Source organism: Cavia porcellus, unplaced genomic scaffold, assembly GCF_034190915.1.
Source record: "Cavia porcellus strain 051 isolate PalLab524CR breed Dunkin Hartley unplaced genomic scaffold, mCavPor4.1 scaffold_20, whole genome shotgun sequence".
Lineage (NCBI taxonomy): Eukaryota > Metazoa > Chordata > Mammalia > Rodentia > Caviidae > Cavia > Cavia porcellus.
The window spans coordinates 66,267,268-66,285,032 of record NW_026947503.1 but is presented as its reverse complement, the minus strand read 5'-3'; the positions used below and the strand labels follow the sequence as shown (position 1 = coordinate 66,285,032).

General features: G+C 35.4%; 1 protein-coding gene and 1 pseudogene across 3 annotated transcripts in view; both read right to left on the bottom strand.

Moving 5' to 3' along the window:
* Ankrd12 (ankyrin repeat domain 12) overlaps positions 1-17,765 on the bottom strand; it is a 91,124-nt gene that overhangs the window by 56,164 nt on the left and 17,195 nt on the right. For all 3 annotated transcript variants that reach the window (XM_063231964.1, XM_003464453.4, XM_003464454.4), the window contains exons 2-3: positions 13,179-13,316; positions 7,365-7,512 (exon numbers count right to left, since the gene is read on the bottom strand). In XM_063231964.1, the coding sequence (XP_063088034.1) occupies positions 7,365-7,512; positions 13,179-13,265 (235 nt within the window). In that variant the 5' untranslated portion in view covers positions 13,266-13,316. The remainder of the gene's footprint in view (positions 1-7,364; positions 7,513-13,178; positions 13,317-17,765) is intronic.
* On the bottom strand, positions 324-424 carry LOC111755358 (U6 spliceosomal RNA; annotated as a pseudogene).

Below are 17,765 nucleotides of genomic sequence, written 5' to 3'. Positions count from 1 at the left end.
AAGCAATTCAACAGTTTATTCAAATCCTCTCTTGGAAATAACCAATCCACCCTGATCCCATATACTCTGGCGTTTATTCAAATCTTATGTCTATATAAAGAGCACCTGAAAATGTATCTTATAAAAATTTAATTCAGGAATTAGAAAATTAAAGCTTCCATATCATATTCCTTTATTACTACTTCCTTCTATACTGTACGGGGACTAGGTCTTAAGAAATTCCTATTTTAGACTGATACAAAACACTGAGTTCTAAGCAGAGCAATTCTCTTCCTCATCTATTTCTGACAGTAAGGAAAGACAAAACTAATACTTTTATTTTTTTTATTACGGAACGCTTCACGAATTTGCGTGTCACCCTTGCACAGGGGCCATGCTAATCTTCTCCGAATCGTTTTAGTATATGTGCTGCCAAAGCAAGCACAATACCTGTATTTTAAAAGCAGTCTTTTACAATTAAAGTACTCTATTTTAGGTTGTAAGAGAAGAAAATATCAAGAGTGATTTTAAAAGTCTGCACTATATTTGAAATGCTTATAATAAAACATCAAGAAGAGGGTAAATGCCAATCTGTAATAGCTAATTGAAACAAAAATCAGAAAAAGTGATTATATTTATTAAGTACAGCACTGACATTATAGGCTACCTTAACAGAAATAGCTGAACATTTTTAAAAAACTGCTCATTTCCAAATTTGTTTGAGGCATATTAAGGTAAATCCTTTTGTGGGACATAAAAATCTCAAGAAAGCAAAACTAGGACTGGCTGGCAGAGGTTTGTTTACGAAACTTCACCATGTCCTACAACTGCCACCATGAGCTTTACAAAGAGATCTCTGAATTTTCTTATCACATTATCTAAAAAATTCACAAGTAAAACACTATAGTAAACAAGTAAATAATGTTTACTAAGGGGAGACAATTGGATACTACATCTTTATAGTTTTTTAAATATGCACAGAAAATTGATGAAGTACTACTGGTTTATCTATAGGGAGCATGAGGTCTTGCAAATACAGTATAAAAGACATGACCCCCTAATGCTACCTGATGTTAATGAACATTCATAAATTGCTGTAACTGTAATTACTCTGGAAAAACATGAAGAATCACAGAAATGGTTCATCCTTTTAATAAAATCTCAGGGCATGCCAAAAACACAATCTGTAAAGATGATCTAAATGGTATGTATTACTCATAACAAAAGACTTACAAATTTGTTATTTTGGAGGCCAAGAAGAGACTCCTTAGGCCTCCAGAGAGCTATGGAACACCTTCAGGTTAAGGTACTGTGGCTGTCCCAGGCCAGGAAGAGTGGCATAGTATTATGCTGAGAGAGGAGAGATAGCACTCACAAAGGCAGAAACTGCAATGGCTATTAAAGACAACAGACGTCACGGTTACTGACTGCACTTCAGACACCGTGGCAGACATTGTAAACCACCTACACAGCAACTATTCTCGCCTTCTTATCAGGAATACCCCTACTACACAGTACACAGGGCTAACAGTACCTGACTTAAGATTCCTGTGCAACTAGGTAGTCTAGCAGGCAGAAGTTTCTGAGGATGTTTTGTCCATGAGCCTTCCACTTTCTGCCACAAAGCAACCGTAATTTTGTGACTATAACTGAAAGTGCTGAAGGACAATCCCTGTGTATGAGCTAAGGGTGCAGAACAGAAAAAGGATGTGAACCCAGTCCCACATAGCACTGCTGCGCCACTACACCAATTCTGGACTGCTTATAACTGGCTCTGCCTTCTTAATATATGAAGTTTAAAAATTCCTATCTGTTTAAACCAGTATTCATGTTTTCTGTAACATTCAACTAATGTATCACAAAATGAAATTTACATGTTACATCACCTAAAGGCCATAATTCTCATCTGTATGGTATCACATACAGATGAAGAAACTGAGACAAAGAATTCAAATTAGTTGGGTATTGCATTGTATGGCTATAACCTCAGCAATCTGGGAAGCTGAAGCAAGAGGATGGCAAATTCAAATTCCATCTAGATAATTTAATGACTTAGGTGGACTCTGTTTCAAAAAATAAAAAAATAAAAAAAGATGCAACTTAGAGGAAAGGCTTTGGATTCAATAACCTAGGACCACAACAAGAAAAAAAAAGGCAAATTACCTTGCCAGGGCCTATAGTGGGTTAAGCAATGACCCAACAGTCCTCAGTCTAAAATCTTCTGACAATCTATGGTACAAATAATTTGAAGAGCAAAACAAAAGATAACGAGACAGGAAGATCTTTTGCAAATGGGAAGGTGACCAAAAGATAGATGTTAGAGGAGGGGAGGGGTTGTAAAAAGAATTAATCTGTGTTATGTACATGCATCAACTCCCTACAGAGCATGTCATTATATGCTATAAACAATGCACTAACAAAAACTTTAAATATTAAAAAAATCAAATCTTTGATAATAAACACTATACTAGTATTTACTTCTATTATAAATATAATAATTTATCTGATCAAGATCCTAGAGGAGCAGTCTGAAAGTAAACTTCAAGAACTAAAAGTATGTGATGAAGCAAGATACTGTAGCAGCTATAAAAAGTATCTTCCAAGTAAGTACTTGCTTTTAGGCTTCCACGGGTTCAATGGATCATCACTGTTTCTACTGGCTTCTTAATATCCCATAGTTAAAGGAATTCTCTAAAAGGATAGGACGACATGGAACAGATACTAGAATGATATAAACAGGTAAGCTGGCAATTTCTGAAAAATAATGCAGAATGTAGTACTATGATGGAGCTACACAGACCCACTGCCATGACTTCAAATTATGCTATATTAGTTCCCAATTTTTATCTAGAGTCAACCACTTTTCTACACAGTGTTATCTTTTAAAAAAATTAGTAAGTATTAAACAATTGAATTAGAAGGTTAACTATTTACCACTTAAATAAAGGGTTACTTAAATAAAGGGTGATCAAAAATCGCACTTTTTCTAGTTCATTTTTAGAAGAGAATATAACAAGAAATATAAACATGGCATTTTTATCAAATTTATTCTATACTTTTTTTGATCTATGGTATATTGTTAAACAAAACATTACAATGTGGATAGTAGTATCTGGTCTCTGAACTCTTCTTACATTATCATCTTTTTCTGAACAACACATGTCATATTGTCACGTTGGCCTACCCTTTTTTTTGTGGGTGGTGTTTTCAATAAAATGTCTACCCACTAAATGTGAGGGTACAGATGTCAATGATGGACATCCTGGTTGGTATTTCATTATCCCATATTTTCCAGTTACTTCTATTAGATCTAATCTAAACTGTAAATGACTTTTTGAACCCTCTATTTTGAATAACGGAGTTTCATATTGTTGGTCCAGAAGATATATGAATATGTCATAGTAATAATATTCTTTTCCTTGCTTTTTGATTACAAGATAGCTTGCTATATGTTGGTCAACTCTGTCAATACCATCCATAGAATTAGTATAATCACTGGACACTATTGGAATTTTTTAGTTTTGCTTCTTCTTTCAATGTCTATCATTTCTGTACATGAACAGTTGACAATAAGGTTTTTTGTCTATTTCATAACACAGACCTTCCCTCTCTGGTATGCTAAGATTTCCCCCTTTTCAGTTTTTCTTTTACAGATCTTTTGGCACTTTCTTCCTAAAGTCTACTGTTCCAAATGTGTCTGTTTTGTATTGTAAAAGAATATCACTGTGTTTGGAAAGGTATAAAATTTACACTTTTATATAGTTATACTATATTTACAATGAGTTTTTATAGACTACAGCACAAAATTATAGATTATTTTTCACAAACAAATCAGTAAAAGAAAGTAACGAGCACTTACTAAATTTCACTAGAAACATACATCAAAGGCGAGTATTCTACATAGACAGGTATGCACAAAGTAGAAAATTCAAAACACACATATAGTCTATTGTGTGCAGAAAAACACTAGGTGAAATGACACTTGCCCAAGCCATTCTGGGGTTAACTGTTAAGTGGTTGGTGACACACTAGGTTAGCAATGGCCAGCTTTCAGAGCATTCAATGATACAAACAGCCCCCTGAAGCACTGTATTACAGGTCTGCCACACTCCACCAGGCCACTGCAAAAGGAAGACTAAGATTCATTTAGTTCAGAGCATCACTGCTGACTTTAGAAACTGTTGGGCTTTGCTTGAACAATGATATGGATACCTCTTTAAAAAATGATTTTATTTTGTGAAAATAATATATTATTTCTACAATTCTAGGTATATAAAAAGGTGCAAAGAATAAAGTACTAACAAAATTTCCAAACACTGGAAATTAAAAGTATAACATCTGATGACCATTATTCCAAACCTCTCTCTAAACATATACAAAGACAGAAGAACTGGTAGAGATAAGAAGTAGATTTATGAAAGAAAAGGAAAATAACACATAAAAGCTATTTTAAAGTAAGTTTTAAGATTAACTTTATTTTAATCCAACGTAAAATAAATTAAAGGAATTATCTTTTCTCTATAAGAGAGAGCATATACTAAAATATAAACATGTATCTGAACATTTGGTCACTTTTTTTTTTTGGAGACAGGGTCTGACTATGCAACTCAGGCTGGCCCAGGATGGCCTCAAACTTGCAACAATCCTCCTGCTTTTCTGCTTTCAGAGTGTGGGGATTACAGGTGTACACCACAGTGCCTGGCTAATCACTTTCTAAAATCATGCATTTCAGTTACACAGTATCAGTTGAGGCCTTGCTGTAAGTGAGGAAGAGCTAAATGGCATTAACACACCCTCTTTATTTCTCCATCCCATCTTTTTACTTTACCAAATCAGAGTTTATAACATTTTTTATTTTGTTATGGATCCAAAACAGATGAACTAGGTTTAGGTTTAGCTCCCACAGTGAGAAAGTCTTTTATATTTAAACAATTTTATCTTTAATATGTGTACATAAACATATAAATTACAATTTAATGTAATGAAACAATCTGCACCTAGTTTTTCACTGTCAATATATGAACATCTTTTAATACCATGTGTTCTATAATGTTACTTTTAAGAGTGAAAATCACATTTTCTCATTGGATTTACCATATACTATTTTGCTGGTTCTGTGAATAAAAGGGAAATTTTGACATAAACATTCTTAATCCAAATTTTTCCTCTAATCAATAATTACTTATAAAAATCAAATGCCAAAAGAAAGTCAAATAGTAAGAAACTTCATTTGGAATATATGTTAGGTATTCTTACCATTTATTTTTAAGGTATTCCTATAATTTAGAAAACTACAGCAAATTCCTACTTATAACTCATGACTGCTTAACTAATAATTTTGTTAATCATTAGATTTTATTTCTTTATCATCGATATACTTTCATATTTCTTTTGCTCATTTCCCATTTTTTTCTTTTCACATTTAAGAGATCTTTACTACATATATTAAAAGTTGTCACATATGTTGTACATATTCCTCCTCTATGTCTTTATCACTGTTTTAGCTATTAGTTTGATACTCTATTAAAAATAGATCAACATCAATGTACCCTGGATTCCATTTCATTGTTTTAATAATAAAAATAAAAGACAGCTAAATTGTAAATAACACATTCTGATTTGGGCCTAGGAATATTCTCTTATATTTTGATTGCATATAGCAGACAAAACCAAAATTCTCACTTAGTATTTACTAATATATAAACTGAGTCTAACAAAAACATGTCTTAGCCGGGCATGGTGGCTCACGCTTGTAATCCCCAGCACTCAGGAGGCTGAGGCAGAAGGATCCTTTCGAGTTCGAGACCAGCTTGGGCTACAAAGCGAGCTCAAAGCCAGCCTGAACTGCATAGAAAGACCTTGTCTTAAAAAGACAAAAAAAAAAAAAAAAAAAAAAAAGTCTTTAATCCACCAAAATCTGGTGATGGCATGTTAATTTTCTCAAGAAAGAGAAATATTCTTACAGAATGAAAGACATATCACTAAATTAATTCATGTCTTCCTAAGTAATATTTTCTCCTTGATTTTACTCTAAATAAAAGAGCAACTATCTGAAATAATGACAAAGGCTCACAAGAAGTTTATTATTTTTGGAAATTTTATTCCCAAGGAATAGTAACACTTAGTTTATCAAAATCCCTTCTTAGAGAAGTATCATTGTCATTGGAAAATAAAATCTGGGTAATATAATTTAAAAACAAAGGCACTTCCAAAGAGAAAATATGAATCACTTCTTAAAACAGGTAACTAAAACCACACACAAGTATGCATCACTTAACAATGAGGATAAGGTCTGAGACTGTGTCATCCTGCGGTTCCCATGTTGTATGAATATCACAGAATGGATCTACACAAACAAAGACGGCTACAACATCACTAGGCAGTATAACTTATGGTACTACCACTGTACATCTAGCACATGAAGACTGTAATTACCTCCTTCTCAGCTAAGTGACCTAGAAATAGCTTCACATATATACTATATATACATATCACATAAAGATAAGGACAGCCATACTTCAGTTTAAAAAGTCTCTTAAATAAAATAATGTACCTTAAAAGTTTAATCTGATTTCTTAATCTTGAAAGAGTCTTGCAAGATTAAAAATGTCATGAGTATGTAAAATCAATTTTCAACTCAGAGAGAAGAAAACAAACAGGAGACTACCTAAATAATGCTTATATTAAAAATTACATGAGCTCAGAATGCAACACTAACTTTTTGTGGGGAAAATTAAAACATTTAAAAGAAAGTTTATTATTATTTCATACAAAGAATAAGACATCTGTGACAAATAAGTTTATATTCAAGTCTATGTCAGTTTCAAGAAAAAGTTAGTTCAAGGTTAACTATTAGTAAATTATTAGGTAAAAGTATTCATCTCTTATGAGTAACTAGGATAGACTGATCTTACATTTCAATTTATGCTATAAAGACTAGAGAAACAAAAGTACTATGAATAGCACTGAAGCAGTTAAGTGTAAGGTAACTATACCTTTCAAACTTCTAATTCATTTCTGAATGTAACAAGCCTAAATTTCTTTGGTGTGCCCAACAGGTCCATTAAAAACTTAACTTTTTCTCAAATCTACCATATCTTAGTGATTCTTATTATTGATCAAATTTTCATTACTAGAACATTCCCCCCCAAAATTAAGTTCTGAAATTGGTAAGAAATTTGCAATAAACATTAGGAAACTAAGGAACAAAGCAAATTGTTTTCTTTTATATTTGGTTATACATCACACAAATGATAACCTTGAAATACTAAAACACAAATATCCATAAGATAGGGCGTCAAGAGAAATACTGCATATGAAAGGAAAAAAGAAAACACAGTCAGAAAATTATTAAGATTCTACCAGAAAATAAAAAACTACTCTACCTGTGTCTGAATCTCGTTCTTCATTCCTTGATGGGCTAATGGTAAAAGGAAGTTTACGCTTCATGGATGATTTCTCTTTCATTTCCCTGCTCACATCACTTCGATCAATTTTTTGAGTTTTGCTGTAGGATGCAATCTTATCTTTACTCTATTAAGAAAGTCAAATGGGAATAAAGCCATATTAGTATTAGCTAAGCAATACAATACTTAAAAATGCCTCATTAAGGAAATTTTCAAACAGACAATAATAGAGAAGGGTATTACAAACTATCACTGTATTCACTTGCTCAAGACCCAGTTAGGACAATAACATTGCTGCCAACTTGTTTCCTATGTCTCCACTTTTACTTAGTAGTAGAATTTTAAAGTAACACTAAAACAATACATCTTGAATATAACAATACCACGTGGCTGAGTATAATCTAGATGTATCCAAATTAATAAATGTATTCTCAAAATGCAACTCTGGACTGAAGACTATGTTTTATTACCATACATAGCTGACCTATTTTTTATAGACAGGCTCTTGCTGAGTGCTGGGATTATAGATATGTCCATCACACCCAGCTATAGTTGACCCTTTTTAATCCTCAGGTTCTGCATCCACAAATTCCACAAGCCATGCAGTGAAAATATTTGAAAACAAACTATGCCTGTAGTAAATGTGTCATTTTTTGGTCATTTTTCAATATAACAACTATTTACATAGCACTTACATTTTTAGGTATTATAGGTGCGCTAGAGATAAAGACAGCTTACAGTCAGTGTTACACCATTTTATATAAGAGGCTTTGATACGGGGGTATCTTAGATCTTATCCCCTGCTATACAACTATCTATCCCTACAAGTTCTTTTTGATTGTTTCTGTTTTTCAGTATTGGGGCTTAAATCCACAGCCTGCGTACTGAGCTGCAAGTTATTTTTATTTTGAGACAACACCTTGTTAAGTTGTCCAAGTGGGACTGAAACTTGCAATCTTCCTGCTCCAGCCTCCCAAGCACTGGGATTCCACCCCACTTCCAGCTCTACCAGAAGTTCTAAGGGGTAACTGAGCTAGCAGTTAGCACCTGGGACCTTCCTAGAAATGCATTCTTAACCTCCATCCCAGACCTACCGAATTAGAGTCACTGGATCTTCCAGGCTTAAGTTTAAGAATCACTACTTTTATCAATAATTTATGAAGAAAATATACCTGAATCACAGGAACTAAAGAATAATCTATATTGGAGTTCCACTTCTTTTTTTTTTTAAAAGGACTGGAGAGCGCCCGCAGGTCTCAAATCACCGGACCAATCAGCCCGGGCGGTTGGAAAGCCAGAATCGAAGGAACCGCTGGGCTAAAGCCAGCCCCAAGAGTTCCACTTCTTAAATCAGAGGCACATGGATACATTTCTAATTTAACTTTGAAAATGAAAATGTATCAAATAAAAATATGTACCTATTCAGTCAGGTGAAGAATCCTACTCTTATAACCTCTAACCTACCTTACGACTGGTATGACACATCTAAACTGGGTTATGACAACTCCTTTGTGAAAAATGAGCGTGATGCTAAGAATGAAGTCACAACTCCTTAGCGCAGAGCTTAAAATAGTATTTTCTGAACCAAGATAACACTTATCATAATTGTAGTCTAAGAAGCAATTTAAAAGTAGATGTATATGCTAAAAGATCTAGCTTTCAACTCAAGCTGAAAAATGAAGAGGGGAAAGGAGCTATTCTGTTTTTCAAAGACACAGACTCCAACAACAACAACAACAACAACAAAAACAAGACACAAACTCCATCAGTAAAAGCAAAGGTAATTATGCAAGATCAATAGAGGGTTGGGGCTATAGCTCAGTGGCACAAGTGCCTACCTGGCAAACACAAGACAGTAAGTTTGATTGCTGGTACCAAACAAACAAAAAAGACCAACAGGATACATTTTTCAACAAGTTTAATTATGAAAATAAGACAGTAAAATGATAAAGACTGGAACTGAGCTGAAACATGACTCCAGAGGGACTACTAAAAAGTTACAAAAGAATGAAGAATGTTGTTACACTGCTGCTGGTCATGTGGCTCTTGAGGTTTTTGGGGTGAAGGACCACCCCAGAGGATGAAAATGGAGACAAAAGCTCGGGTTAGGTGGAGTCCTTATTCTCCTGATGGGAAAGAAGGAACTGCTCAATCACTGTAGCACATTTATTTATACATTCAAGAGGAAGATGTCAATTTTAACACAACTTGTCTGCCTGACTTGCCTGGCCCTTTGCCTTCTTGGAGCTGAAACAGCTTGCTTAATGTGGCTTTTTCTGAGTTCTCTCTGTTTTTAGGGCTGGCCTTGTTTTAGTCCCACACATGATCAATCTCCAGCTTCAAGAGCTCCCTACATTAAAAATTCTTAAGGGCTAGAAAACTGATAATTTTCTTAGAAAACAGACTTCACTAAAAATTGGTTTATGAAGGGGAAAAAAACAGACTCCACAGATAAGATAATAAACCCATGGCCAAAAACTTAGAAAGATATATAACCCAATGATTTTATAAGAGTTTAAAAAAAACTTCAAAGAACAAATATTTCCCATTTCATATAGACAACACACAAATAACATTTAGAAGCTACCCAGTCCATCTCATAAGTCTAAATTAAACTGCTATCAAACAGCACAAGACAGAAAAATTATAAATGAAATCCATAAATGTAAAAATCCTAAACTATCACATAAAATTCCGTATCTTAGAAAATATACCACAGTCATGCAAGGTTCATCCAGAGAATGCAAGGTTATATCTGTGCTAGAAAATCTCGAAACAATCCATTTCACTGGAAGATTAAAGAAAAACCACAGAATGACCTTAATAAGTAACAAGAAAATCATCTTAAATTCTGCTTTCAATTCATGATAAATTTGCAAATTAGTAAAAGAATGGGACTTGCTTATCCATTAACTGGTGCATGTTACTGAAAAATAAAAGTGCCACATTTATTTCCAGACTTTAAAATAAAAACTTTGGATTATTTTTTCATTTGTCAACAATAAAGCTTCATAGTTAAGTGTTTTGCTTACAAGGTTATTTTTAAGTGCAGGTTTCATTATTATTAAGGTATGATGGGACAGACAGATGAGGGGATGATTGCTGAAGACACCAGGCCATGCTAGATAGAGAAGCCAGTCTCTCAAGGGGGTGAGGCAAAAAGGAGGACCAAGCTGTTACTGTGGTTTTCCAGGAAACAATAGGTGAGGCAGGACAAGTAGCTTAGAATGGTCTACTTTCCACAAGACAGAGGTCAATGGGACACAGGGTGTGGTTCTCCAGCTGTCCACTTTGAGGTACTGTGGTATCTCAGGTAGGGTAATAGTGGTTTTGAGTGTGAAGAGGGGCAATTAAAGTTGGTGGTTGACATATGGGGTCTCAATTAGTCTGCACACAAAAGGTGTGCTTGCAAGAAACTGGTCATTGTCCCTAGGAACTGCTAGCTCTCGGAAGGAATAGCAATATCTCAATGACCAGCTAAGACACAGATGTCAAAGCATTAGAAATACAAGTAATAAAAAAGTGTGATTACAGAAATGCTCCTCTACATACTGTAGAATTGGTCCCAATCAGACCATCATAAATCAAAATTACTGTAAACTGGAGATGGACTTAAGATGCTTACGCTACCAAACATGATCACTTGGCTTAGCCTACCTTAACCTGCTCAGCTCACTTCCATTAGCCTATAACTGGGCAGAATCATTTCATTGAAAGCCCTTTTATAATGAAGTGCTGACTATTTCATAGAATTTACTGACTACTGTGTTGAAAGGCAATTACTGTATAAGTACACTTTTGTACCACTATAAAGCTAAAAAATCAGTAAGCTGAGCCATCATTAAGCTGGGACATCTGCAGACAGGTCAACAAAATCTTGTCTTAGAAAAGATCCTCTGCTTTGAATATAAAAGAGCTTCTAAAAATGCCCAAAAATGCCCATTCTCCTATATAGTTAGTGCCACAGGAGTTAGAAGAGACTAGGTGACAATATGTTAAATGGGAAACATTTATAAGACTGTATCAATTATGTTCTACATTTACTTGTTATGCCCTATGTAAAATAAAACCATCTTTGCAATTATTGTGTGAACAAAGGTTTTTTGTGAGATTTTTAATACTTTAAAAATTATTTTTAAAAAAAGACAAAAAAATTCTGACACAATGGCACACACCTGCAATCTCAGCACTGTGGGAGGCTGAGGCAGGAGGACTGCCATGAGTTTGAGGCTAGCCTGGACTATACAGTGAATTCAAGGCCAGCCTGAAACAGAGAAAGATCTTGCCTCAAAAGGAACCAATAAACAAACAAAAGCTATCTATCTATCTGGAGAGAGATTACATTGTGTATGGGATGACAATACTGCTAGGACAGCAACAATATCAAAAGTGAATTATAGATTCAATATAATCCCAATCAACCTCCTAGAAGGAATTCTTTACAGATCTACTATTTTTTGCAAAAACTAACAAATTAACCCTAAAATTTACATGGCCATGATAAGGATCCCAAATTTGGAAAAGAACAGAGTTTGAGCATTTACCCTTCTTGGGCTTTAAAGCAGTTTTGGCGTTGCCTGGAAGTGGTACAGGAAGGCGGGCTGACTGTAAATGGGGAACAAGGTCTTTGTATGAGAGATACTCTGAAGCTGGCTGTGACAATGGCTGCACAACTCTATTAGCTAAAAACAGACGTCCTTCAATAAAAAATGGCTGTTTAAAAGGGTTTTTAAAAAGCCAAAAACTTCAAAGATAATATAAAGAAACAAATAAGGAAATCTAGAGATACTAAGATAAGTTAGGAGACAGCTGTGGAAGTCCAAATAAAGTTTTTGAGCATTTTAATAGGAATGGAGAAGGATAGGTTAGGGTCACTGGGAATGATCAACAAAAACTGTTGACGCATGTGTTTCTGAGCACATACTATGTGCCGAGCCTGGCATTGAGGGTAATTTGCCATTTCCCTACAGCACTTCTTTAAGGCAGACTGCCTCCCATTATGGAGAAAGGCCCTGAGGATGTAGAAATTATGTTTACTCACAGGGTACAGACCTGAAAAATGGAATAACTACTGTGTATGTGTGTTCTGCCACTAGGGGTTGGGAGAAGAAATGTCAAATGACTGCAAGATCTTGGAATTTTTTTGTCCCCTCTCAGTGATTATTTTTCGATCGTGCTGGCTTAGCAGTTGTGTTTCACTTAGTAATTATGATCACCTCAGGGAGTGAAAAACTGTTGTATCCTCTGGAATCCAATTTATTTCTAAAAGGTATAAATAAATAGTTTGGATCAGCCTGGTGCTACAGTTTACATCTAGAATGTCCCCCAAAGGCACCTATGTTAAAGGCTTGCAACTATTAGGCACTAGCATAACCTTTAAGAAGCGGGGCCTCGCAGAGATCTTAAGTAACTGAGGATGTGCCTCAAAGGAACAGTGGAATGTAGTCCTTCCTATCTCTTTCTTTACTCCCAGGCCAAGAGTGAACAGTTCTGCATCTCCCAACTCTCCCCATTCTGATGTTCTGCTTTGCCAAAGGTCAAAAGCCCAAAACCTCCCATGCTATGAATGAAAATAATCCCCTTCTCTTCATAAGTTATCTCAAGTATTTGTAACAGTAATGGAGAGCGAACACATTTGGCAGCAATGTTGCCCTTTATTTTATGAGGAATTACTAAAAATACTGAACTGTGTATTGCTTTCCCAATTCTGAAAATGCAAAAAAAAAAAAAACAAAAAAAAAAACAAAAACAAAAACAAAAACAACAAAAAACCATATAACTTTAGTCATGTACCTTTCTTCCATATGGTTTCTCTACCATATTGCTGTCACTGTCAGAATTTTCACTCTGAATTGGTTTTGTGAACCCAGATTTGGGCATTTTATAGCTGTTCAGCTAGCTTCTTCTTTATTCAGTCTTTTCATCCTGGATCTGTAGAGAAAAGATAGGCAAGGCTCATTTGTATCACATACAATAGACTCTACCTACAGTTACATGCCACAACTAGTATAATTTTGTTATTGCTGGGTTCCTATAATTTATTTTCTTAGAAATACAATGTAATCAGTTAATGATTTGAGGTTTCAATGAAATCATTGCTTTTTTTTTTATCTAGTTCACTGTCATTAAAAAAAATCCCTAGAGAGTAACTTTACACCTTCTCTAGTCTAGCAATATCCTTAGTTTTCAATATCTAGAAGCAGTGAAAATAGAATCACTGGCAAAGGGTTTCTTGTTCCAGCATGGGCACAGAGGGTGGGATTTCCAAATAGCTTCCTTTGTAGTCCTGTGTTGGTCTGGATGTAATTTCTAAAAGTTCAGCCAAAAACCTGATGATCTGATCAGTAACTTTACAACTTCTACCATACTGAGATCTTCCTATTTAAAAATCTCTGGAGAAAGTTCCTTTCTTTCATTAAACATTCCAAGCATTTAAAACTTTATCACCTTATTCAGTGATATAATCATGCACTAACTTAATGATCACTTTATGCATCAGTTTCTTTCCAAGTTGTTCAGTCTCTTCTTAACCTGTAAACTGACTCAATGGGTTAAAGTTCCTCCCAGACGCTTATGCTATGACAAGCTTATGCTAAGATCTAGAAAAAAATCCTAGATTTTACATATAAAAAAGAAAGCTGTGATACTAGATCTGTTTTGCTGTGACACGTGGCTACTTATTGAGAAGTAGATGAAATTAAAAGTAGCACCTGTACTATACAGTGAGGATATGTATTTATGTATTTCTGCAGTCATAGAAAGCTGTACAGCACTAGGTTAGACTGAGGCTCCTGGTTGAGAGAAATATCACTGGGACCACAACAGCAAGCAGAATGACTAACAAGCCCAATTCTTTCACACTATCACTTTTCTATAAATGCATATCACATGTCTAAGTTGTCATTCCAGTATCTACCTGAATTATTAAACACACACACTCTCAGTATAGTATTAATAAAAATCTGTTATAGTCTTCAAATTTTCTATTGTTTCAGAAACAAAAACACCTTAAATGCAATGGGCTACATTACCAAAACTATAGTAATCAGGAGAGGGTCAAATTATAATACAGTACAACATTAAACATCACCAAAGAACTAGGGATATAGCTAAGTAAAGCATTTGCTTAGCATGTTTGAGGCCCTGGAGTTCAATCCCAGCAATAAAGAAAAAGGAGAAAAAAGAAAAAGAAAAAGAACTGCCACAGAAATTTATTAACAACTTTATACAATAAATTCAATAAATGAAATAGACAAACTCCTTGAAAGGTACATACCACCAAAACTCACTGCAGAAGACATCTTCAAAAGCCTTTCACTTATTAAAAAAGTTAAATTCATAGTAAAAACAAACTCCAGGTCCAAGTGTATCTAACAGTGAAGGCTTACAAAACATTTAATAAAGAAACAGGGCCTATGCTACAAACTCTCCTGTTTCTCAGGAGGCAGGAACACATTTTATCAGGCCACCATTATCCTAGTAACACAAAAGCAGTATAGAACTACACACCAATTACATTTTGTATTAAAAAAAAACAAAACTTGACAATACATTAGTAAAACAAATCCAACTATATACAGAAAAGATACTGCATCATGACCAAGTGGGATTTGCCTTAGAAATGCAAAGCTAGCTTCATCAATTACACAATCACTGCATTAATTAAAATAAACCAAAAAATCATCTCAGTATAGAAATACTGTTTTATAACACTTAATATCCATTAATAATAAACATCTTTGCAAACCAGCAATGCAAGGGAACTTTCTCTTTTAGTAGTGACCATGAAGTATCTGCTCATGATTTCTGTTCAGCACTGACTAGTTCAGTAAGGCAAAGAAAGAGAAGGAAGAAAGGAAGGGAGGGAACAAAGGAGGGAGAAAGAAAACAAACTATAGATAAAGCTTGAAAAAGAAGACTGAAACGGGTTTCATTTCCAGTTGAGACATCATCCATGTAAAAATGCCAAAGCAGCTACCAAGTAACAAGGGTACAGAGGCTGGACACAGACTATGTGGTCATCTACACACTAGCAACAAGCCAATGGAAAGTGAAATTACAGACATAACATACTATAACACTGTTAAGTTTGGATCTTAAGTGGGAAGGAACTTAAGACAGAAGACTACTGACACACTATTTACAAGACAGAGCTGAGGAAAACCTAGTTGGCAGTGTGGCTAGAGGACAACTCTGAGGAACAAAAATAATATTTGTGAAGTTATTTGTGTTATGACATATAGATTACATATGGATGAGTGAAAGTCTATCAAAGGATTCTTCTAAGAACTACAGAAAGATTATCACTTCATAGTCCTTGAGAATCATAGCTTTAAACATTTTATTCTGTTTGCTCTAGTCACTCTGTCTTGTCACTAAGTCTGACTTGAAAAATTCCTCATGGCAATTCAGAAAGCATGGGGAACTTCTGGGAAGATGGCAGAGCAGTAAGCAGCACAGAAAATGGTCTCTCTGAAAGTTGTCATCCAGACGTTGGGATATAGCATCATGAGGAAGACAAGAAGAAAGGAAGTGGGTTTCCTGGGCCCAGGAAAAATCTGAAGTGCAAACTGAAGCCCACAGAGTGAAAAAGAAAAACTTCAAAGGAAGCACAAGGTAGCTGGCAGCACGTTCTCCCTGAGACAGGACTCAACGCACAACAGGAGCTATTTGAACCTGGGAACACACACACGATGACTGTGATGGTGACAGTGACAGCTGGCAAGCATGGTGCAGGCCTCTGCAGAGAGATGCAGTGGAGGGGAGTGGTGGATGTGGAAGACCGCACTGGCTGGTGGTGAGTACAGAGGACTTAGTCCTCCCACTGGGAGAGAGCTATTAGCTGGGAACCATTTTGGAGATGGGCCAGATAAACCCAGAACCTATAACTACTGCCAGCTTCCTTGAGCAGCTCCCAGCTGGCATCAGATCCTTGGAACTGGCTTGGACTACATTGAGCCCAATGTGTCTGGTCTCAGGGCAGGCCTGCTGAGATTATTCACTACCCTGCCAGAATGCAACTGCTGGCTTGCTGGGATAGATCAGTACAATTCAGAACTCTTGCCACAGGTTGTCTACTAGTGAACCCAGAAAGAATCCTGCAAAGTGGACTATTTCTTTTTTTCTCTTTTTCTATGTTGTTTTTGAGTGTGAAAGTGGTTCCTAACTTCTTTGTGGGTATGGATCTGTTCTGTTCTTCCTTTTATCTCTTCCATCTCTCTTTTCCTTCAATCTTCTGCAACAGTTTCACCAAATGAATGTGATCCTGTTTTGTCCTCCAATCTTACTTGTAATCTCTTTCTCTTCTTCTACTTCTCTATTTTCTCCTTAATCCATTTTAAATTTGAATGCTCAAAGGCAAAATTGATGCATTATAGACTTACATGTTACATATAATTATCTGATCTGCTTTACATTTTGCTATATAATCATAAATCTAGTTCATACAGTAAAAGCTGCAAATAAAGGGTTAGCTCAGTTTACTGTTTTCTAGGCTGTGTCTGATGCTATTGTTACCACTATAGCCAAAACTGACATAATTGTTCTAAATAGCTGTTGATGCTGATATTCCAAGACTTAACTAAGGGTCAGAGAAAATATGGTGGCTCAGTGCCAAAGAATCAGGGACTGGGCCAAACAAGCAACTTCTCATTTCCAACAAACTAAAGAGGTAAGATCTCCCAGCACACTCAAAACTCAAAAACCAGCTATGCCTGGAAGACACCTCAAAGAAGTAATCATCACCTAAGAGTCTTAAGTACCATCAATAAAGCAATACACTCTAGGCAATTTACTAGCATCACCTTAGGAATTAAACTAAAAAAAGAGATAAAATAAAATGGGAAGATACTTAAACAAAATACAAATCACCAAAGGCAAATCCAGGGGTCAATGAAGTGGGACAATCCGAAAGCCCCCTTCATCAGGCTCCTCTGAAATGGTAACAACAAAGTAATTGAATGGGGCTCTGGAAAACATGAAATCAGAAATAATCTCTGAGATAACTACAGAGAGTACCAAAATACGCACCATGGGTAGAGATGTTAGAGCAGACACAGACCAAAAAAATAGATGAGCTCAGTACAGGAAAGAAATGGAATTCATTAAGCAGATTCAAGTGGATATCCAGAAGAATAAAAACTCTATTGAAAACATTCAAAGCAGATTAGGTCAATGTGAGGACAAGATCTCAGATACTGAAGACAGGCTTGTAATTAGCGACCAAGGAAAAATTTCCATGATTTCCGTGAGAAATCAATCGGCAGCTGCTAGATGAGGCAAAGAATAAATTAAAATTAACTGGAGTCAACGAACAGGCAGGAGACACCACAAGTGAAACTAAAAAAATGTTCACAGATACCATGACAGAAAACTTTTCCT